Source organism: Mirounga angustirostris, unplaced genomic scaffold (genome assembly GCF_029215605.1).
Source record: "Mirounga angustirostris isolate CCGP_5_RB_7025 unplaced genomic scaffold, mMirAng1.0.hap1 SCAF_13, whole genome shotgun sequence".
Classification (NCBI taxonomy): domain Eukaryota; kingdom Metazoa; phylum Chordata; class Mammalia; order Carnivora; family Phocidae; genus Mirounga; species Mirounga angustirostris.
In genome coordinates this window covers 55,162,047-55,185,546 of record NW_026991721.1, presented here as the reverse complement: position 1 = coordinate 55,185,546, position 23,500 = coordinate 55,162,047, and the positions used below count along the sequence as shown (strand labels likewise).

The 23,500-nt window shown below is 36.7% G+C and overlaps 1 protein-coding gene and 1 long non-coding RNA gene across 3 annotated transcripts in view; both read left to right on the top strand.

The window, feature by feature from the left end:
- Window positions 1–23,500, top strand: part of PPME1 (protein phosphatase methylesterase 1) — a 79,254-nt gene that overhangs the window by 19,762 nt on the left and 35,992 nt on the right. For both annotated transcript variants that reach the window (XM_064576942.1, XM_064576943.1), the window contains 4 exons: window positions 7,870–7,964; window positions 8,526–8,617; window positions 20,456–20,513; window positions 20,977–21,028. In XM_064576942.1, coding sequence (XP_064433012.1) covers window positions 7,870–7,964; window positions 8,526–8,617; window positions 20,456–20,513; window positions 20,977–21,028 — 297 coding nt within the window. The remainder of the gene's footprint in view (window positions 1–7,869; window positions 7,965–8,525; window positions 8,618–20,455; window positions 20,514–20,976; window positions 21,029–23,500) is intronic.
- On the top strand, window positions 8,625–18,239 carry LOC135362374 (uncharacterized). Its single transcript, XR_010406986.1, has 2 exons — window positions 8,625–8,798; window positions 10,293–18,239. It is a non-coding gene; the product is annotated as an uncharacterized LOC135362374 (long non-coding RNA).

Genomic DNA, 23,500 nt, shown 5'->3' with positions numbered 1-23,500 from the left:
TGACAAACTATTTTTCAAAGCGGCTGCACCATTTTATATTCTCATCAGCAATATATGTGGGTTCTAATTTTCCACATCCTTAGCAATACTTGTTATTATTGATCTTTTTGTTTATAGCCATCCTGGTTGTGTAAAGTGGTTCTTCATTGTGGTTTTGATTTGCATTTCTCTAGTAACTAATGATGCTGTATATTTTTTTATGTTCTTATTGGCCATTTGTAGCTGTTCTCTGGAGAAATGTGTATTCTAATCATTTGCTCATCTTAAAAAATGGGTTATTAGTCTTTATACTGAGTTGTGAGTTTTTTATATATTCTAGATATAAGTCCCTTATCAGATCTATGATTTGCAAGTGTTTTCTTCCACTCTGTGGGTTGTCTTTTCATGTTTTTGATGGTGTCCTTTGAAGCACAAACATATTTAATTTTGATAAGTTCAATTTATCTTTTCTTGTGCTTTTGGTATCATAGCTATGAAGCCATTGCCTAACCCAGAATCATGAAGATTTATGCTTATGTTTTCTTCTTGGAGTTTTATAGTTTTAACTCTTATCTGTTGGTCTGTGATCCATTTTAAGTTAATTTCTGTGTATGATGTGAGGAATGGGTCCACTTTCATTCCCTTGTATGTGAATATCCAATGAAAAGACTCCTCTTTCCCTACTGATTTATCTTGGCATTCTTTTCAGGGATCAATTGATCATAAATGTTTAGATTCATTTCTTAACTCTAAATTCCATATTGATTTATATATCTGTCCATATATCAGTACCACACTGTCTGGATTACTGTAGCTCTGTAGTAAGTTTTGAAATCATGAAGTATGAGTCTTCCAACTTTGTCTTTCTTTAAAAAAATTGTTTTGACTATTTTGGGTTCCTTGAATTTCCATATGAATTTTAGGATAAGCTTGTCAATTTCTGCAAAGAAGCCAGATGTAGTCTTGATAGGTATTGCTTCGAATCCGTAAATCATTTTCGGGAGCATTGCCATTTTAACAATATTAAATCTTCTGATTCATGAATGTGGCAGGTGCCTTTGTATTTATTTATGCCTTCTTAAATTTCTTTCAGCAACATTATGTAGTTTTCAGTGTATAAGTGTTGCATTTCTTTGTTTAAATTTATTTCTAAGTATTTTTTTCTGATCAATGATATTATAAATGAAATTGTTTTCTTAATTTCATTTTGGATTGTTCATTGCAAAGTTACAGAAATACAGTTGATTTTTGTATATTGATCTTGTGTTTTGCGACCTTAGTGAATTTGTAACCAGTTCTTACAGTTTTTTTTAATGGATTTCTTAGATTTTGCCCAAGGCATTTAAACATGAGTACTTAATCTATAGAAGTCCCAAGTTTAATCAATATTCCTGACATTCTTCTGAAATAATACAAAGACTTTAGAAATCTGTGGCAGCCAGAATAATGGCACCTCAAAGATGCTCAGGTTCTATCTATAAAATATTTATTATTTTACATGGCAGAGGAAAATTAAGGTTGTTAATCAGTTGACTTTGAAATGGATTATCCTGGGGCGCCTGGGTGGCTCAGTTGGTTAAGCATCTGCCTTCTGCTCAGGTCATGATCCCAGGGTCCTGGGATCGAGTCCCTTATTGGGCTCCCAGCTCAGTGGGGAGCCTGCTTCTCCCTCTCTGCTGCTCCCCATCTTGTGCTCTCTCTGTCAAATAAATAAATAAAATATTAAAAATAAAATAGATTATCCTGAATTGGGGTGGGCCCAATGTAATCACATGTGTCCTTTATTTTTTTAAAGTTTTATACTAAAACTATAATATGTAGCTTTTTTTTTTTTATACAAATTGTTAGACATAATAATTCATCTCTCTGTTAGTTCAAAATTTTAGAATTGACTTGGACTCTACTATCAGTCATCTTCCATATCTTGAACATTCCTGAGATTTGTTGATTGCCTTTTTTAAAGGTCTTTCTATGTTTTCCTCCTTTTTAATTCCATTACCAGTCTAGACTCCCTTCTTCTTTTTGTTTTTTTAATTTTATTTTATTATGTTATGTTAGTCATCTTACATCATTAGTTTTTGATGTAGTGTTCCATGAATTATTGTTTGCGTATAACACCCAGTGCTCCATTCAGTATGTGCCCTCCTTAATACCCATCACCAGGCTAACCCATCCCCACCCCCCCCCTCTAAAACCCTCAGCTTGTTTCTCAGAGTCCATAGTCTCTCATGGTTCGTCTCCCCCTTCGATTTCCCCCCCTTCATTTTTCCCTTCCTACTATCTTGTTTTAGAGGTACAGGTCTGTGATTCATCAGTCTTACACAGTTCACAGTGCTCACCATAGCACATACCCTCCCCAATACCCATCACCCAGCCATCCCATCCCTCCCACCCCCCACCACTCCAGCAACCCTCAGTTTGTTTCCTGAGGTTAAGTATTCCTCATATCAGTGAGATCATTCGATACATGTCTTTCTCAGATTGACTTATTTCGCTTAGCATAATACCCTCTAGTTCCATCCATGTCGTTGCAAATGGCAAGATTTTTTGGTGGCTGCATAATATTCCATTGTATGTATGTATTGTATGTATGTGTATATATATATGACATTTTCTTTATCCATTCATCTGTTGTTGGACATCTTGGCTCTTTCCATAGTTTGGCTGTTGTGGACATTGCTGCTATAAACATTGGTGTGCACGTACCCCTTCGGATCACTACATTTGTATCTTTGGGGTAAATACCCAGTAGTGCAATTGCTGGATCGTACAGTAGCTTCTATTTTCGACTTTTTGAGGAACCTCCATACTGTTTTCCAGAGTGGCTGCACCAGCTTGCATTCCCACCAACAGTGTAGGAGGGCTCCCCTTTCTCTGCATCCTCCCCAACATCTGTTGTTTCCTGACTTGTTAATTTTAGCCATTCTGACTGGTGTAAGGTTGTATCTTATTGAGGTTTTGATTTGGATTTCCCTGATGCGGAGTGATGTTGAGCACCTTCTCATGTGTCTGTTGGCCATTTGGGTGTCTTCTTTGGAAAAAATGTCTGTTCATGTCTTCTGCCCATTTCTTGATTGGATTATTTGTTCTTTGGGTGTTGAGTTTGAGAAGTTCTTTATAGGTTGTGGATACTAGCCCTTTATCTGATATGTCATTTGCAAATGTCTTTTCCTATTCTGTTGGTTGTCTTTTGGTTTTGTTGACTGTTTCCTTTTCTGTGCAAAAGCTTTTTATCTTGATGAAGTCCCAATAGTTCATTTTTGCCCTCGCTTCCCTTGCCTTTGGCGATGTTTCTAGGAAGAAGTTGCTGCTGCTGAGGTCAAAGAGGTTGCTGCCTGTGTTCTCCTCTAGGATTTTGATGGATTCCTGTCTCACATTTAATAGACTCCCCTCTTCTAAGCAGGTTACTGCAGCAACATTTTTTTCCCAGAATCAAGTCCATCTTGGACCTTTCGCCACATTGACTTTTCTGAAATACTTTAATCTGAACCATCCAAACTCTTCCCAGAATCAAGTCCATCTTGGACCTTTCGACACATTGACTTTTCTGAAATACTTTAATCTGAACCATCCAAACTCTATCAGACTTTTGGGACCCTAACACACAAATAACAGAAAAAGAACATATATTCCCCACCTTATTATATCTAATATCATTCTTTCTCCATGATCTGTTTTTAGTTCTATAAGCTTCTTTTAGTTTTTCAGAACCATTGTACTTATTTCTACCTTGTTGCATTTAGCTATTTTTGTGTGTTTTTTATCAGTGTTCCCTATGATAGGCACCATACTGGGTCCTTATTTGTGCCCTTCTGCCTGCCTGACATGTCTTCCTTACCCTTCCCTATTTCTATCAGTCCAAATTCTGTCTAGCCTTCAATGCCTAGCTTAACTGTTATTTTTTCTTTGAAGCCCTTTTTTATTTCCCAAACTAAAAGTAATCTTTTTTTTAACTAATCTTTATTCCCTCCTTTGAACATTCACAGCACTTTAGCTATACCTCTTCAGGCATTTAACTCTACCTTATGTTAGATATTTACATATTTAACATTAGCTTCTTTTTTTTAAAAAAAGATTTTATTTATTTATTTGACACAGAGAGACACAGCGAGAGAGGGAACATAGCAGGGGGCAGGGGGAGTGGGAGAGGGAGAAGCAGGCTTCCCGCGGAGCAGGGAGCCCGATGTGGGGCTCAATCCCAGGACCCTGGGATCATGACCTGAGCCGAAGGCAGACGTGCTTAACCGACTGAGCCACCCAGGCGCCCCTTAACATTAGCTTCTTAAGAGCAGAGGCATTGTATCACTAGTTTTATAATTATCCCAGCATCTCCTATCATCCCACCTCAGTTCCAGCCTGATACATATAACAGGTTCTTGGTGAATAAATCCTCATTTTTAAAGTATAAATTAACCTTGGGACACCTGTGTGGCTCAGTTAGTTAAACGTCCAACTCTTGACTTCAGCTCAGGTCATGATCTTAGGGTCATGAGATCAAGTCCTGCCTTGGCCTCCGTGCTGGGTGTGGAGCCTGCTTAAGATTCTCTCTCTCTCTCCCTCTGCCCCTCCCCCCATTTTGTTCCCTTTCTCTCTCTCTTAAAAAATTATAAAGTGTATATTAACTTTGTTATGCTTTTGCAAGTTTTTTTTATTACTTCAAAATTCTTCCATTATGACTCCAGGGAGAAAAAAAGTCATTAATTTATTTAAAAATTATAACTAAAAAGCCTACATGGACTGTAATGACTATAAAGTAGGTAGGCATAGAATAAAAAGCAAACTATTTTTTTTTTGAAGATTTTATTTATTTATTTGACAGAGAGACACAGCGAGAGAGGTAACGCAAGCAGGGGGAGTGGGAGAGGGAGAAGCAGGCTTCCCACTGAACAGGGAGCCCGATGCGGGGCTTGAGCCCAGGGCCCTGGGATCTTGACCTGAGCCGAAGACAGGCGCTTAACGACTGAGCCACCCAGGCACCCCAGAAGCAAACTGTTTTTAAAAAGAACTAAAACTACATCCCTAAAATACAGAATATTCTTTCTGACTAGAATGTAAAGATCAATGTAAGATCCTTGCTATCTACTTCATGTCTAACATTGGTTGCAAAATTCCTGAACTTGTAGAGGATATAAACAATTAGATTTTCAAAGGAGTATGTCAGAAAAATTTCTGTTTAAGTAGGAACAACCTTTGGAGGTATAGATTACAGGCTCTTTAACAAGATGTGAATTACTCATATGTTGGTATACATTGGGTAGTCCCTAGAACTTTTTTTTTTCTTAATGAAGGGAATTAGAAGTGGAAGGTGTTCTAGGAATAATTTCTACTTATACAAACTAGTGATTTTTTCTGGTCCCTGGCTAACTTGAGAAGTTTCTGTGAGCTTTGCAAAGACTCTGAAAAGGAAATTTCTGATAATATATTCTAAAGCCTTATTACTTTTCAGAAGCATAAATGAAAGAGAGAGAAAAAAAGGATCTGAGAATTAATATAGCACTGGGGTAAAGAGCAGAGGCTTTGAAGAGTGATGGAATTGGATTTGAATCCTGTCACTGCCACTTATTTAGTAGTTAGTTCTATAACCTTGGGTAAGTTACTTCATATCTCTAAATCTGTTATATGTGTAATGGGGGTAAAAATAACTCAAGAGTTTTATGAGGATTAAATGGAATCATGCCTGTAAATTACTTGGCAGAGTGATTCACTGTTGTTGCACAGTAAATGTTAGATACTATTACTGTGATGATATCCTAGGGCCAGACATTAAAAATTCATCCATAGATCCTTAGAATCCATTATGACATGTTTGACATGCCATGTGTGGTTGTTATACTCAAAATTAGTATATGCATAGGTGGATTTGTGAGTGACTAATGAGTCAGTAGAATTAAGAATTCTACTTTTAGTTTTCCAGTAGGAACTCAAGTGCAACCAGCAAACCAGAAAAAATAGGTCTAGGTTGAAGTTGGAGTTTACTTCTGCATAGGCAGTTTTTCTATCAGGAGATAGGATTTTACTCATTTACGGAGCAACTACTAAATGCCAGTTGTATTAGATTCCTTTAAAAGGTATGTTATTTGGGGCACCTGGGTAGCTCAGTCAGTGAAGTGTCCAACTCTTGGTTTCAGCTCGGGTCATGAGATCGGCCCCATGTCAAGCCCCCCACAGAGTGTGGAGCCTGCTTAAGATTCTCTCCCTCTCCCCGCTCCCCCTTATTTCTCCCCCCCTCCCCACGCACATGTGCTCTCTCTCTCTCAAAACAAAAAATGAAAGAAAGAAAAATCATATTTTGTTCAGTTGCTATAATCCAAGGCAGAAAGAATTTAAATAATTTGAATTTGCCCAAATCCATACTGTAACTGTTAGGGATTTGCAGGGTATTATAGGGAAATGGTAGGAACTGTGAGGAATTTGAACTCTACTCTCATTCCGAATCATTTACCTTTGTATTCCTAGCACCCCTCTTTCAACTTGGGGAACTTTAAAAATGATCAGTGCCTATGCCACACTTCAAGCCATTTAAAGCAATTTTAGAAGTGAAACCCAAGCATCGGTATTTTTAAAAGCTGCTTATTGTTATATGGATTGAGAACTACTGATCTGTTCAATGCCATAAGAGAGTAGATGTTCAATAAATGTTTGATTGTTGAAAGAATATATACCTAATGGTGCAGTTGCTCCATTGTAATTCCCATATTATAGTCAACCTAGAGTGCTTTTGTACTAACTTAAGTCTTTCAAAGGGGCTTTGCATTATACTTCGTATATATTCTCAATTTGCCCCCATGGCATATATAGGAAGATACTTGGCAGGAGGTAACATTTTGCTGCTGACAGAATTCTGAATTTCCTCCATTACTGAGGAAAATAGGTATGGAAATAGGGTAAGGCTCAGGGTTCCTTTCTTGTATTTCATCCAAGGTTGAAGACATAGGTTGCAAATAGACATTTACTGGTTATTTTTGTTTTAGAATAATTTTTTAAAAATAATTTGTGGTTCAAAAATCAGAAGATAGAAAGGGATGTACATTGAAAATTGTCCCTCTCATCTCCCAGGCATAGTTCCCCTGCCAGGATATATCAAATGTTACATCAATATTCTTCCAGAGATATCCTAAACATATATAAGCAATTATATCTACACATACTTCCCATTTTTACCCAAAAGTAGTATGGTGCATCGTTTGTTTACTTAACAGTGTATCTATATACAAAGAATATAATCAGCATATAATTGCTTTCATCTTTTTATAACTAAATATTATTTCTCTGTGTACCACAACTTATTTTCATCTATCACCTGTTGATGGATATTTAAGTTGTTTCTAATTTTTCTCTATTATAAACAATGCTACATTAAATAGATAAGTCATTTCACTTCTGCATGAGCATATCTTTGGATAAATTCCTAGAAGTTAAGGCATTGCCAGTTTGCCTTTTATGAAGGTTGTATATTGATGGGTTGGAAATAATAAAAAAAGCATGAAATAATGTGAGGGATTAAAAATATAAAGAAGAAATAGTGACCAAAAATGACTATTGCAGGATTGATTTAAAATGGCTTGAGAGGATAGGAATGAGCCGATAGCCAAGAACAAGGAGAGAGAACTAGTAGGTTTTGTGGTGTATATACACGAGATATATTTGTGATTAAAATATACTAATGAATTTTTAAAAATCCTAACAATTTTACTCTTAAATCTTAACTTGAACTTTTTAAAACACATCTTTAATGTGATGCTTTCTGTATGAAAACTGATCATTCTTTAAGAGATAATACCCTTGGAATTTTCATTTCATATTTACATTTAGCATTTATCAATCAAGATTTTATCTTTTCATGCATAACTATTTTTTACATGAACTCTCTCTCTCTTTTTTTTTCCTTAGCCCTGGAAGAAAGCGAGACTTTTCCCCTGTTTCTTGGAGTCAGTACTTTGAGTCCATGGAAGATGTAGAAGTAGAAAATGAAACTGGCAAGGATATATCCTTTGCAAAATGGTTTATTCTTTAGCAAGCTTATAATGCTGTCTAAGAAGACATATTCAGGTTCTAAAATGTTCTTTAGTCCTGCTGTTTATCTCATTTTTATTCCCCACCTGTATTTGTACAGCATGGAATTTAACCTGTAAGTCTGTGTCAATATCGTACTTGGATATAATTGTCTAATGCATGGGGAATGGATTAAGAATTAAATTCCTGAAACTGATATATCTCTTAAGGGCCCAGGGGAAGTTTTCATGAATCAGGTGAGTTGAATCAGTTTAGTGTCTAGAAACCAGGGACCAAATATACTCATTAGGGCAAAGGGAATCTTTTTTTTTGTCCCCATTGAAGAAGTGGTCATACTGGCTCCATGCTTCAAAAACAGGTTTGGTATTTCAGAAACTTTTATTTAAGTATCTCTTAAGTTTGGAAGTCTGCAACTTTACGTAAAGCCTGGTGTACTGCCTGAGTTTTCTAATCAGTATTATTAACTATTAAATAATCAATCAAAAACTTCAGTGAGCAAAAGCTTAGATATATTATCTTTAACTATTCATACACTTTTCGAGTTTACAAGAGTGGTTCAGAGGGTCCTGTCCTACTCCTTCTGCATGGAGGAGGCCATTCTGCCCTTTCCTGGGCTGTGTTCACGGTAAGTAAGTAGTTGATAATAGCGCAATCATTGTTCACTTCTGGATGAATTTGACTAACCTAATTCTTCCTTCTGTGTTCATTCATATAGCTTGATATAAGAACAGTAGGGGTGTGAGTTGATTGTGAATATTTTTCATGTTAGGCCCAAGATCACCTGTTCTTTAAAGTTCTTAACTGGGGTAAGCTTTAGTGCATGAATTCTTCAAACATTTTATAAAATGTTCTATATATATTGCCTTGGGATGAAGGAGATGGGATTTGTTCCTGGTCAAACGTGGGGGTCTGTATCTAAGTAATCTAAGAATAGATAAGCAGAAATATTCTATTCAGGTTCTTTAGGTAGAGATAATGTCTATCCTTTATTTGTCTCCTTCATAGACCCTAGTGTAGTACTTTGCACATGGAGATGTTCCATAATTATTTGGAAAGATTTTTTTCTTTTTTAAAATAATGCTTTATATTTTAATGATACTTGTGAGCTACTGGGAAATAAACAATATTTAGTTGATGATACCCTTGTCTAGAGTAGAAGATGTATGTCTATGTCAGTGCTTCCAGTTCTAGATCTTCCTGATGTTCTTGACTCTGTGCAAGGAGAGGTGCTGCTAAGGAAAATACTAGCAACATTCCTATTTAAAATGAAATTGTTCTTTCTTCTGGCTTATATCAGGGAGATGTACATACTTCCTCTGTTTACCACTAAGGAGTCTGAGGTACAGAAAATGGGAGCAAGTGGGAATGCAGTACTAGGTAACTGGAGCTAGATGTCTATGGAATTGAGGAGGGCCCTGAACATACCATTATGTTCCTGGCAGCAGGATTACTGGGAATAGTTCTCAACACATAGGCACTTACTCATCTGTTATTAAATTATTAAATAATTTGATTCCTATCTTGTTTGCTACTTCCTTTCAAAGTAGCAAACTTCAGGACATAGCTGTTTGATTTGCCTCTAAGTGCCAGGCTCTTTCATCTCCCTACACCTGTGTCATCCAATAGAAATATAATGCAAACCATATATGTAGGTTTTTCGCCACATATGTAATTTTAAATCTAGTCGAGACATAAAATAGGTAAAAAGAAACAGGTGAAATTGTTTTTAATAATATATATCTTATTTAACCCATTGTACCCAAAGTATTATCATTTTAATAGATAATCAGTATAAAATTTACTACTGAGATATTTCACTTTATTTTTTATACTGTCTTTGAAATTCAGTATGTATTATAGGCACTTATAACACAGCTCAGTTTGGACTCGCCACATTTCACATTTAGTAGCATCACTTTGATCATTTACATTACTCAACTAGGTAACTAGATTGTGATGTGAAGACCATGGGTTAGTTATGCCTGGCACATAATTGTATGCTCAAGGAATGTTTCTTGAATGAATGAGTAATGGCATCACATGCCTATTCCTAATGTAGCAACTATAGTAGTAAGCATATGTAGTATAGTAGTAAGTAAATGTACTCTGGTTGCCCTGAACCAATAGAACAAGCCATGTAAGCCTTTATTCTCCAAATACAGTCTTCTTATACTTTAAGGTTTCTTTGAAAATTATGTAAAATAATGGACTATGAAAACTGTAAATTTTAAAGTCATGTACAAATATTATAATAAGTGATTTGTTGACATATATTGATATTAAATATTTTTATCTCATAGAAATGATGAAATAACATGGAAAGTGACTGGCATAGAGGAGGTGATTGATAAATAACTGCTGACATTATTATACATGTTATTGTAGAGGAAATCTCTAGTTCTTCTTTTACCAAAGTATAGTCTACAGGTTACAAGTGCCATGAGATGTAAATGAAATAGGGGTTTTGTGATTAAATGAGTTTAAGAAATATATAATATCTTTCTCTGATTTCTCTCAGAAATTCACAATATATCAATGTGTTATTAAAGCCTTTAGGATGTTCTTCTAAATAAATCTATTTCATTTCAACTATGTCTTCCAAATGTATTTGACCACTCAATTCCTTTTTTCTAAAACATCCTTTGGCATCCCATACTTTGTGAAAGTCTTTTATAGATAGGTCATTATGTCCCAATTGTTTACCTGGTTTACTTGTATAATCAAGGAAATTCCTTACCACTGAGCTTAATAGCTTGGACTTTTGCTGGTTACATTTACCTGCCCTTCTTTGTTGTTATTCTTGACAGTGTACCAGCCCACTGACTGAGTTTATATGTGACAGTGCTTTGAAAATAAAAATGGCTATGTAAAAGTTAGTACTCTGGCAATTGACTTGACTCCAGAGGTCATATTTTTGTAAGCACTAGAACATGATCCAGAAGGCAGCCATGGCAAACAGCAGGAATAAGCCCAAGCACCTTATGATCCTGAGAGACAGACTTACCCTCAGACATCCACCCAGATGATAATTGGTACAATACTGTAGTAAAATAGAAACAAAAAGTCACTAGCATAGCAGTGGGACAAGTATACTGACAGCCAAAGGAAGAGATGAACAACTCTGATTGATATTTATGATGCTAGATCATGAGATCCTTGACAGCAAGAACTGTGCCTTATTCACTTTTGATATGACAGTACACAGGGCCTGTCCTAAAGTTGGTGCTCAATAGTTATTCCTTGAATAAGTTAAAACTGACCTTGAACAATTAAAAGGATAAATTTTGTTCATTGTATCCTGTTTGAGAAAGCAGAAAAGATGTAATCATTCTAAAGGCTTTATCAAATGTAAGTCATTTACATATGGCTGATACATAAAGTTATATATCATGGTTAGAAAAATCCCAGATACAGGATATGCAAGACCAAAGGACATGAAGACACAGTTCATGGAGAACAAACAGACATGAGAAAGTTCATCCTCACTAGTAATCAGATATGATTCACATAGGAGGTATCATTTTTTTTAGATATCAAATTAATATTTTCCAAAACGAATTCTCAGTGTTGGCAAAGGCAAAAACAAATACTTTCAAACGCTGGGACTAGAAATCACATCTTCCAGCTCCTACTTCATTGTTCTTTTCCTTAGTGTCAAATAGAGCGCTCTTGGAAAGTAATTTAGCACTTTGAATTATCAATATACTTATACCATTTGACACAGATGTCATACTTCTAGGAATCTGTTCTAAGGAAATAATACCAAATACATGAAAAGCTATTTGTCTAAAATTAGCAATCCCAGTGTCCAACAATAAGTAAATGGTTAAATAAACTGGATGTACCTATAAGACATAATATTATGCAATGTTTAAAAACAATTCTCCTAGGGCGCACCTGGGTGGTTTAGTCATTAAGTGTCTGCCCAGGGTCCTGGGATCAAGCCCCACCTCGGGCTCCCTGGCCAACGGGAAGCCTGCTTCTCCCTCTTCCACTCCCCCTGCTTGTGTTCCCTCTCTCGCTGTGTGTCTCTCTGTCAAATAAATAAAATAATTTTTAAAAAAGGAAAAAAAATTAGAAAAAAATAAAAACAATTCTCCGGGGGAGCCTGGGTGGCTCAGTCAGTTAGGTGTCTGCTTTCGGCTCGGGTCATGATCTCAGGGTCCTGGGATCAAGCCCCTCATTAAGCTACCTGCTCAGTGGGGAGCCTGTTTCTCCCTTTCCCTCTCTCTCTCAAATAAATGCATAAAATATGAAAACAAAACAAAAAAACAATTCTTGGGGCACCTGGGTGGCTTAGTCGGTTAAGTGTCTGCCCTCCGCTCAGGTCATGATCCCAGAGTCCTGGGATCAAGCCCCACATCAGGCTCCCTGCTCAGTGGGGAGCCTATTTCTCCTCCTCCCTCTGCAGCTCCCCTGCTTGTGCATGCGTGCTCTCTATCTCTCTCTCAAATAAATAAATAAATAAATCTTTAAAAAATACAAATACATACATACATACAATTCTCCCTGAACACTTTGGAAAAAAACTACTTTTTTTTTCTGTTTTTCTATTTTCTAGGTTTTGTTTTTCAGTTGTATGTATATATCTTATTACTTTTGTAACTTAAAGATTTTTTTTTTTCTTTAATGGAAACTATTTTCAGAGGAAAAAGTTTGTATTCAATTGAAAGTTTGTATTCAGCTCTGGATACCACCAGTTAAAGGGACACTGGCAGACTGGAACTTGTCCAGGAAAGAGCAGCCATGATTAGAATACTTGAAACCATAGCAGTCGAAGAACAGTTGAAGGAACTGAAAATGTTTGGCCTGAAAAAAGGAAAGACTTGGGAGATGTAATGTTTACCTTCAACTATAGTAATAGTTTTTAAAAAGTGAACCAGATCTTTTAAACATTTACCAGATGCCAGTTACTGTGCGAAGTGCTTATGTGCATGATCCCATTTAATCCTTTCTGTACTTCTATAAAGTTAGGCAGATAAGAACATTGAAATTTAGAGGAATCACAGCCAATGACAGTACCAAAACTCAAATCTACCTATATCTGTCTCCAGTGTGCATGTTTCTCTGAAGACTGGTTCTGTACTACTGAAGAGTAGAGACTCAGGGCAGAAACCATGGAGCCGTATTTTTGACACACATAAGGCAGAACTTGGAATGATTAGGACTATTTCAAAGCAGCTCAGGACTTCTACAGAGGAAAAGTAAGCATCATCTCAGTAGTGTACTAGCAGAGTGCATATTAGAGGATTTAATTATGAATGTATCTTTCAGAGTTCCTTCTTATCCATCACTCTGTAAAATCCCTGGACCTGAATATAACTCATTTTCCATCTAAATGTTTTGTGGTTTTCTTTTTTTGGGAGGGTGATCCGGAGATTCACCCAAAGAAATCCTCTTAACTATCAAGAGAAAGCATTTCTGCTCTGGCTTTAGTAACAGGAGAAAAGTAAATTATATATATATATATATATTTTGAAATTCTTTGAATTTCATTCACTATTATATATATATCTATAGGTATATATATATATATATATATATATATATATATATAGTCATTTTTGTGGAACTAGCAAAGAGTTATAACTAATAGAGGGAAATTATGGTGTTTTAAAGGATAGGGTTTAGGTTTCTAGAAAATTAATTTTTTGCAATCCTTTATTCCTTGGTTATATCCAATAAAGTAGTTGTTACTATAATGATCATATATAGTGGGTTATACTTAGGACTCTGTAGCCTTCACCCATCAGCAAGTACTGGGTATAACAGACTGGCCTAATTGCTGTTGGAGAATCAAGAACTAAGCAGAAATTGAAGTTTGACAGAAAGGAGAGGAGCAGTGGTATCTCATTAGCACATGCAGCCTCAGAAGCCTAGGTTTTGCCAGTCTCCAGTTGTTACCAGCTTTGGTAACTCTGAGGGACCTGGAACCAACCAAATGTGAATTGAATCTGAAGTGTCTGCTGATTTCTGTTTCTTCTTCCAGTTAATTCAGTTCATGTTAGCAAATAATTACTGAGTATATTCTATAATTAGGTTTTGTGCTGGGTTCTAAGGATAGAAAAATGAGATTTCATTTTTTAATAAGATCAAGTAATCAGGAAATAACCTGTTAAATCCCTACTTTGTACCAGGCATTATGTTAGGTGCTATGGATACAGTAAAGAATTAAACACGTCCTATCTTGTTCGTACGATGTTTTGAGTCTAATGGGGAAGATTGGAAAGATGAAGATGGTACGTCTATACAAATAACACGCAAAAAAATAAAATAAAAGCTTTCATTTCAAACAAATGGGTTTTAATCTCAAAACAGCTTAATCTGTCAAGCTTTAGTTTCTCAATCTGTAAAATGGGTATAACGCTACCTAAGTCAATAGGGAAATTGTGAGAATGAGTAAAAGATATGAGCCTCTTGATAAAGTGCTTGACTCAAGCACTCAGTTTTAGATAAATTTATAGCATCTATATGCAAGATACAAAAGTAACAGAGGAGGAAATGATTAACTCTGGTGATGGTTGAGGGGACTATAAAGAAAGTTGCATTAAAAAAGAGGACATCTCGGGGTGCCTGGGTGGCTCAGTTGTTAAGCGTCTGCCTTCGGCTCAGGTCATGATCCCAGGGTCTTGGGATCAAGCCCCGCATCGGGCTCCCTGCTCCGTGGGAAGCCTGCTTCTCCCTCTCCCATTCCCCCTGCTTGTATTCCCTCTCTCGCTGTATCTCTCTCTGTCAAATAAATAAATAAAATCTTTAAAAAAAAAAAAAAAGAAAGAGGACATCTGAACTAGGTTTTGAAGACGTAATAGAAGTTGGATTAGTAAAGAAGGCATTCCAAGGAGAGAGAAATGCAAAAGCAATGAAGGCTGTAACAACGAAGTATGTTTTGGAAATTATAAGTAGCTTGAGTCTAAAGTATGAGGGTGGGGAGCAGGACAGGAAGTGACTAGAGAGATCACAGGGGCAAAATTATAGGAGGGCCTTTTATACCAGGCTAGGGAATTACACCTTATGTCTTTATTTCAGGGTAATAATAAAGGGAACTGGTTTTAAACACTTTCCCATCCATATCCACATTAAATATATTTTAGGCATGTCAAAATTAGGGAGGGGGTATGGAAAGCATGTTTTGCTTGAAATAATCACAAACACATCCAGACTGGAAAGTTCAGGGAAGTTGAATATTTTGATATACCTCTACCTACATCTAATTGAGTATCACTGTTTTAGGCAATAAGTTATTGAAGGTTGTTAATCAAGATACTACTATAGCTAATGGATTGGGCCAGAGACACCAGTGGAGGCAGGCAGACTAGTTAAAAGGTTTTCCTTGTATTACACAATTCTAAATATTTGATATCTTATGGCATGTTAATTTCTCCCAAAAAGGAGAATGTTTAATTAGATTTTTTCACCATGTAAAAACACTACTTAGAATAGTACTGTTTTAAGCTACCCAATTTATTTATGAATGTAGCATCAGTCTAATACCAAACCTAGGCCACAAAAATTCAGGAAGACTATGAACCAATTTCAGTTATAAAATAGATGCAAATTCTAAATAACAGCAGATTGAATCCAGTAGTGTAGTAAAGTAATAATACACTGTAATCTACTAGGTTTTGTCATAGGAATCTGAGAATGGTTCAGCATTAGAAAATCCATCAGTATAATTAATCTCTCACTTCACTTGATATCAAAAAGGGTCTTGATCAAATACAGTACTCACTTAGGTTGCAAACTCTTGGCAACTGGGAATAGGTGAAGAACTCCCTTAACTTTATTAAGTTTATATACCAGAAAATTATATAAATACACTTAGTGGTGAAACATTATAGACACTTTCTTTTAAAGTCAAGGACAAGATAAGGATGCTTTTTCCAACATTTATACTAGGGTTCTGGCCAAACAAAACTAGAAAGAAAAATGAGTTTTCAAGATTTGAAAAGATTGAGAATTGTCATTATTTCAAAATATTGCCCTCCTAGAAAATCAGCTAACAAACTACTAGTTAAGCCATAGTTTACAAAATCAGTATCTTAAAATCTGCCTTTTCTAAGTATTAGCACTTTCTAAATTTGGAAATATGACAGGAAAAATGATCCTATTCCTAAAAGCAACAAAACCATAAAATATCTGGCCATAAGCCTTATTAAAAAAAAACAGTGTAAGGCATTTATGGAGAAAACATTAAACTTCACAGAAGGATATAAAAGAAAACCTGAATAGACAAGTAAATCATGTTCCTGTATGAATCTGATAAACATGTTAAAATCTCAATTGGATTTTTCATGAGACTTGATCAACAAACTCTAAAATACACACAGAAGAATACATGCCCAGTGATGACCAAGATAATTTTGAAAAAGAGTGAGAAGGGACACGCACTCTCAGATATCAAAAGATATTCTAAAACTATCAATAGTGTGATATTTGGAGAAAGAATAAAGAAATAAAATTTAATATACAACAAAAATAACAATCCAAATGGATTAAACTGCTGAATTAAAAAAACAAACCTTAAGAACATTCATATATGATGTTGGGGCAGGTTAACTTTCAAAAGTTAACCACAAGAAGTAAAAGCCATAAAATCTCTGGGTTGCAGCAAAAGCTGTTCTAAGAGGGAATTATATAGCAATTCAAGCCTATCTCAAGAAACAAGGAAAAAATCAAAACAGTCTAATCTTACAGCTAAAGGAACTAGAAAAAGAACAAACAAAGCCCAAGTGAGCAGAAGAAAGGAAATAATAAAGATCAGAGCAGAAATAAAAGATGTAGAGACTAAAAGAACAATAAAAAATCAGTGAAATCAAGAGTAAGTTCATGATTTATTTATCTTGAAAAGATAAATAAAATTGACAAATCCTTAGCTAGACTCATCAAGAAAAAATAGAAAGGACGCAAATAGGTAAATTCAGAAATGAAAGAAAAGTAACAACTGATACCACAGAAATATAAAGGATTGTAAAAGAATACTATGAAAAATTACATGCCAACAAACTGGACAACCTAGAATAAATGGATAAGTTCCTAGAAACATATAATCTTCCAAAACTGAACTAGGAAGAAATAGAAAATCTGAATAAACCAATTACAAGAAACAAAACTGAATCAGTAATAAAAAAAACGGAGCAGCTGGGTGGCTCAGTCAGTTGAGCATTCGACTCTTGATTTCAGCTCAGGTCATGATCTCGTGAGATTGAGCCCCATGGTGGGTTCCACACTCAGTGGGGAAACTGCTTGAAGATTCTCTCCCTCTGCCCTACCCCCCCCTTGTGTGCACACGCTCTCTCTCTCTCTCTTTCTCTCTCTCTCTAAAATCTTGGCAAGGGAAACAAAAGCAAAACTGAACTATTGGGACTTCAACAGGATAAAAAGCTTTTGCACAGCAAAGGAAACAGTCAACAAAACTAAAAGACAGCCTATGGAATGGGAAAAGATATTTGCAAATGATGTATTAGATAAGGGGTTGGTATCCAAAATCTATGAAGAACTCATCAAACTCAACACCCCAAAACAAAAAATGCAGCCAAGAAATGGGCAGAAGACATGAACAGACACTTCTCCAAAGAAGACATACAAATGGCTAACAGACACATGAAAAAATGCTCAACATCATTCAGCATCAGGGAAATACAAATCAGAACTACAATGCCATATCACCTTATATCTGTCAGAATCGCTAAGGTTAACAACTCAGGAAGTAACAGATGTTGGTGAGGATTCAGAGAAAGGGGAACCCTCTCCAGAGTGACTGGTACAGCCACTCTGGAAAACAAGATGAAGGTTTCTCAAAAAGTTAAAAATAGAGCTACCCTATGGCCCAGCAATTGCACTGCTAGGTATTTATCCAAAGCATACAAACATAGTGATTCTAAGGTCACATGCACCCCAGTGTTTACAGCAGCAGTGTCCACACTAGTCAAACTATGGAAAGAGCCCAGATGTCCACTGATGGATGAATGGATAAAAAGATGTGTGTACATGCACACACACATACACACAATGGAATATTATTCAGCCATCAGACAGAATGAAATCTTGCCATTTGCAAGTCTGTTTCTACTTCTGTTACTCTAATGAATACCTTTAAAGAGAAAAATTATTATGGACATGCTCTGACACTTTCTCATTATTTATAAAACATGTTACTCTCTGAATTTACTTAGTTCTTTCATTGTTTTCTGGTCTTCGTTTGCCACACTAGAATAAAAGCCATGCGTATATGATTAACTAATATTTGATCGGGGAACCAAGAAGACTCAATGGAGAAAGGATAGTCTCTTCAATAAGTGGTGTTGGGAAAACTGGGTAACCACATGCAGAATGAAAGTGGACTTATCTTACATCACTCTCAAAAATTAACTTGAAATGGATTAAAGATTTAAATGTGGGCACCTGGGTGGCTCAGTCGTTAAGCGTCTGCCTTCGGCTCAGGTCATGATCCCGGGGTCCTGGGATTGAGCCCCACATCGGGCTCCCTGCTCCGCGGGAAGCCTGCTTCTCCCTCTCCCACTCCCCCTGCTTGTGTTCCCTCTCTCACTGTGTCTCTCTCTGTCAAATAAATAAAATCTTAAAAAAATAATAAATAAAAAATAAAGATTAAAATGTAAGACCTGAAACTGTAAAACTACTAGAAGAAAACATGGGGGGAGAAAGTCCCTTGACATTAGTTTTGACAATGATTTTTTGGGTATGACACGAAAAGCGCAAGCAACAAAAGCAAAAAGAAACAAGTGAGAGTACATCAAACCCCAAAGCTTCTGCATAGTCAAAAGAAAAAAAGAAAAAGAAAAAACTATCAGCAAAATGAAAAGGCAACCTACAGAATGGGAGAAAATATTTGCAAACCATCTATCTGATAAGTGGTTAATATCCAAAATATGTAAGAAATCCATATAACTCAATAACAACAACAAAAAATCCAAATTAACAAATGGACAAAAGGGCATCTGGGTGGCTCAGGCAGTTAAGTGTCTCTCCTTCAGCTCAGATCATGATCCCAGGGCCCTGGGATCGAGTCCCACATAGGACTTCCTGCTCAGGGGGGAGTCTGCTTCTCCCTCTACTCCTCCCCCCTGCTCATGATCTCTGTCTGTCTCATGCTCTCCTTCTCTGAAATAAATAAAACCTTTAAAAAAAATGGACAAAAGACTTGAATAGACATTTTTCCAAAGAGAACATACAAATGGCCAACAGGTACATGAAAAGATATTCAACATCTCTAATCATTGGGAAAATGCAAATCAAAACCACAATGAGTTATCACCTCACAACTGTTGGCTATTATCAAAAAGAAAAGAGACAAGCATTGGAAAGGCTGTAGACAAAAGGAACCGTTGTGCACTGTTGGTGGGAATATAATTTGATTGCTGTGGCTAGTACTTCCAGTACTTTGTTGAACAAAAGTGGCAAGAGTGAGCATCTATGTCTTATTCCTGATCTTAGATGAAAAGCTCTCAGTTTTTTGCCATTGAGTATGATGTTAGCTGTAGGTTTTTTGTATTTGGGCTTTATTATTATATTGAGGTATGTTCCCTCTAAACTCATTTTGTTGAGAGGTTTGTCATGAATGGATGTTGAATTCTGTCAAATGCTTTTTCTGCATCTATTGTGCACTGTTAGTGGGAATGTAAATTGGTACAACTGCTGTGGAAAACAGTATGGAGGTTCCTCAAAAAATTAAGAGTAGAAAGATCATATATTCAATAATTCCACTCCTGGGTATTTACCCAAAGAAAATGAAAACACTAATTTGAAAAAATACATGCACCCCTATGTTTACTGCAGCATTATTTACAATAGCCAAGATATAAAAGCAACCTAAGTGTCCATTACTAATCAAATGGATAAGGAAGATGTGATATATATACACATGATAGAATATTACACAGCCATAAAAAATAATGAGATCATGCCATTTATGACAGCATGGGTTAGATCCAGAGGGTATTATGCTAAGTGAAATAAGTCAGATGGGAAAGACAAATACTGTATGATTCCATTCATATGTGGAATCTAAAAAAAAAAATGAATTAACAAACAAGAAGCAGAATCAGAGCCATGAAATAAAAGAACAAACTGATGGTTGCCAGAGGGATGGGAATGGGGGAATGGGCAAAATGGGGGAATGGGCAAAATGGGTGAAGGGGAGTGGGAGATACCGGCTTCCAGTTATGGAATGAGTAAGTCACAGGAATAAAAGGCACAACATGTAGTCAATGATACTGTAATAGTGTTGTATGTGGTGAGCATAACATAGTGTATAAACCTGTCAAATCACTGTGTTATACACCTGAAACTAATGTAACAATGTATGTCAGCTATACTCAAGAAAAAAAGTGAAACGTCTTTCTTTGATTATTTTGAGATTTTTGAATTCTGATGGCAGTCCATTCAACAAAGTTATCATTGGTGATGGGGAAAGACTTACTAACCCAGATTTTCCTTATTTTCCTAGGCGGCGATCATTAGTAGGGTTCAGTGTAGGATTGTGGCTTTAGATCTGCGAGGTCATGGTGAGTGATGTTCTTAATTAGTCATTGACTCAGTGATATATTTGCCAACCCCCTTTGAATAGTGTTATTACAAATTTCAGTGTGGCCACAAAATAACCTGGCCTGTTCCATTTGGGCTCTTTGAGGGAAGTCTTAGTTTCTATAAAAGATATTTTATAAATATACACACACATATATGTGTTGTTGTTTAGCTTAAAAAAAGTCCTTTAATGTAACCAAATTCTGATGCTGGTGATGTATTAGGAATATGGACAAATCTTTGCTAGGCTACTGGAATTATATCCTCCTTAGGGTGGCCAACTATAAAGATGCATCTGTAACATAGAAAATCCTTGCCTAGTCCTTCATACACAATTACAAAGTCTGAATTTCATTCCCCAAAATGAGATTTTTTAAAGAGAATACTCTTGCTTTTATAATTCCTATCATTGGGAATTTTATTTTTTAAATATTTTCTTTTTAGGTGAAACAAAAGTCAAGAATTCTGAGGACCTGTCTGCAGAAACAATGGCAAAGTAAGTAATTTAATATTGTTTATACATCACCTGGCTTCCATTACTATTATAAATAGTAGTATAACTATTACTCTCCTGGTGAGATTGTTGGACAATAATTAACATAGAGAAAATTTTACTTCTGTTGTCTTTCCTCTGTATTTGGTGTCTTCTTAGTATTTAAACTTGAAAAAAATCTCCATCTTTCTTGATATATTCAGTGTTATAGTCATCACATAAAGCACTTGAAAATGCTTTGAGTTTGTGTTGCTTTTTGCAAAGTTTTCTTCTATTGACAGAGTTGAATAGAATCTGGATATCTGTTGGGAAATTATGCTTAGAAAGTGGTTGCATACAAAAGGCCCTACCCTGTATGATGTTCTTAAGGTATCCTGCCCACATTCTTTGTCCAGCTTCCTAGTAAGACAAGAACAAGGTATTAAAGAATAATTAATTATACCCTGGACCTCAAAGTACAAGATGGTGGTAGTATATACGGTGGCCTCAAACCTGGTCACTCATTAGAATCACCTAAAAAGTGATTAAAATACAGATGATTTGGACTTTTCCCAGACCTGCTGAATTAGTGCTTCTACCAGGGGGATCTGGGCATTTACTTATATTTTGATAAAGCTTTATAAGGAAATCTTATACAGCCAGTCCTGTGACTGGTGTTTGGGAACCACTGACCTATATTGTAAACAGGATTCTTCTAACTACCCTGCTTTAATACATGGTCTCTGAAGTATGAGACCAACTTTTAGCCAAAAATATCTTGTCTCTTCTTACTTTAGCGCTTTAACCCAAGAGTAAACTGTGTTTCCTTCAGAACTCAAACTCATGTGGCCATAGGTTTAATGTTATAGTAGGTGCTATTTGTGTGCTTTCTGTCTGCCAGGCTTTATTAAGTGTGAATTAGGCATTTATTAAGAATAAATAATTAATTGGGACGCACAGTTGGTTAAGTATACACCTCTTGGTTTCGGTTCAGGTCGTGATCTCAGAGTCATGAGATCAAGTCCCATGTCAGGTTCCACACTTTGCGGGGAGTCTACTTGAGATTCTCTCTCTCTCTCCCCACTGCACTCTCTCTCTCTAAATAAAGAAATAAATCTTTTTTTAAAAAAAGAATAGGGGCGCCTGGGTGGCTCAGTTGGTTAAGCGACTGCCTTTGGTTCAGATCATGATCCTGGAGTCCCGGGATCGAGTCCCACATTGGGCTCCCTGCTCAGCAAGGAGTCTGCTTCTCCCTCTGACCCTCCTTTCTCTCATGCTCTCTGTCTCTCATTCTCTCTCTCTCAAATAAATAAAATCTTAAAAAAAAAATTTTTTTAATAAAAATTAAAAAAAATAAAAAAGAATAAATTATTTAAGTTATTTTAATTATCCACATTTTTTTTAAAGATTTTATTTATTTATTTGACAGAGAGAGAGAGAGATCACAAGTAGGCAGACAGGCAGGCAGAGGGAGAGGGAGAAGCAGGCTCCCCGCTGAGCACAGAGCCCGATGTGGGTCTCGATCCCAGGACCCTGGGATCACGACCTGAGCCGAAGGCAGACGCTTAACCATCTGAGCCACCCAGGTGTCCCTAATTATCCACATTATTAATTCTGTAGTCCAGATACTTTAAAAAAAAAAAAAACCAGTGCGGACACTAACTCAGATAGATTGAAGAACTAACTGTATGAGGCACACAGTTAATAGAGCAGAATTGTGATCATTCAACTATAGTGCTTGGCAGAGACCGGGGGTGCCTGAGTGCGGCAGAGCTCCCAGGTATTGGAGTGGGGAAGCCGGCCGCAAAGACAGAACCAAGGAGTGGGCTCTCAGCTCAGGGTTGCTATGAACTATCTCTGGCACAGTCGGGCCACTGCTCTTCCAGCAGGGACCCAACAAGCAGCAGATCCAGGGAGGAGTGGCGCAGGAGCGCACCGCCGGGATCTACTGGGTTTGGAGACTCCAAACAGGGTCGTGTGCCAGAGATAAAAACGCTCGGTCATAGGCCGGGTGAGCACGGAGTGTGGCCAGAGACTGGGGAGACAGGAGTGATTGACTGCTTTTCTCTGGGGGCGCACTGAGGATTGGGGCCCCGAGTTCTTGGCTTCTCTGGGGCAGAGATTGGGAGGCTGCCATTTTCACTCTCGTCCTCCAAAGCTGTACTGAAAGCTTGCAGGGAACAAAAGCTACCAAGAGCAAACCTGAGCAGATTACTTAGCCCAGCCCCGGCAAGGGCGGTGCAATTCCACCTCAGGCAAAAACACTTGAGAACCACTGCAAGAGGCCCCTCCCCCAGAAGATCACCAAGAACACCCAGCCAAGACCAAGTTTACCGATCAATGAGAATGGCAGAACTCCAGCACTAGGGGAATACAGCACATAGAATTCATGGCTTTTTTCCCCAGGATTCTTTAGTCTTTCAGAGTTAATTTTTTAAAATTTTCTTTTTCTATTTTTTAATTTTTCTTTTTCTCTTTTTCAGCCAACATCTTATC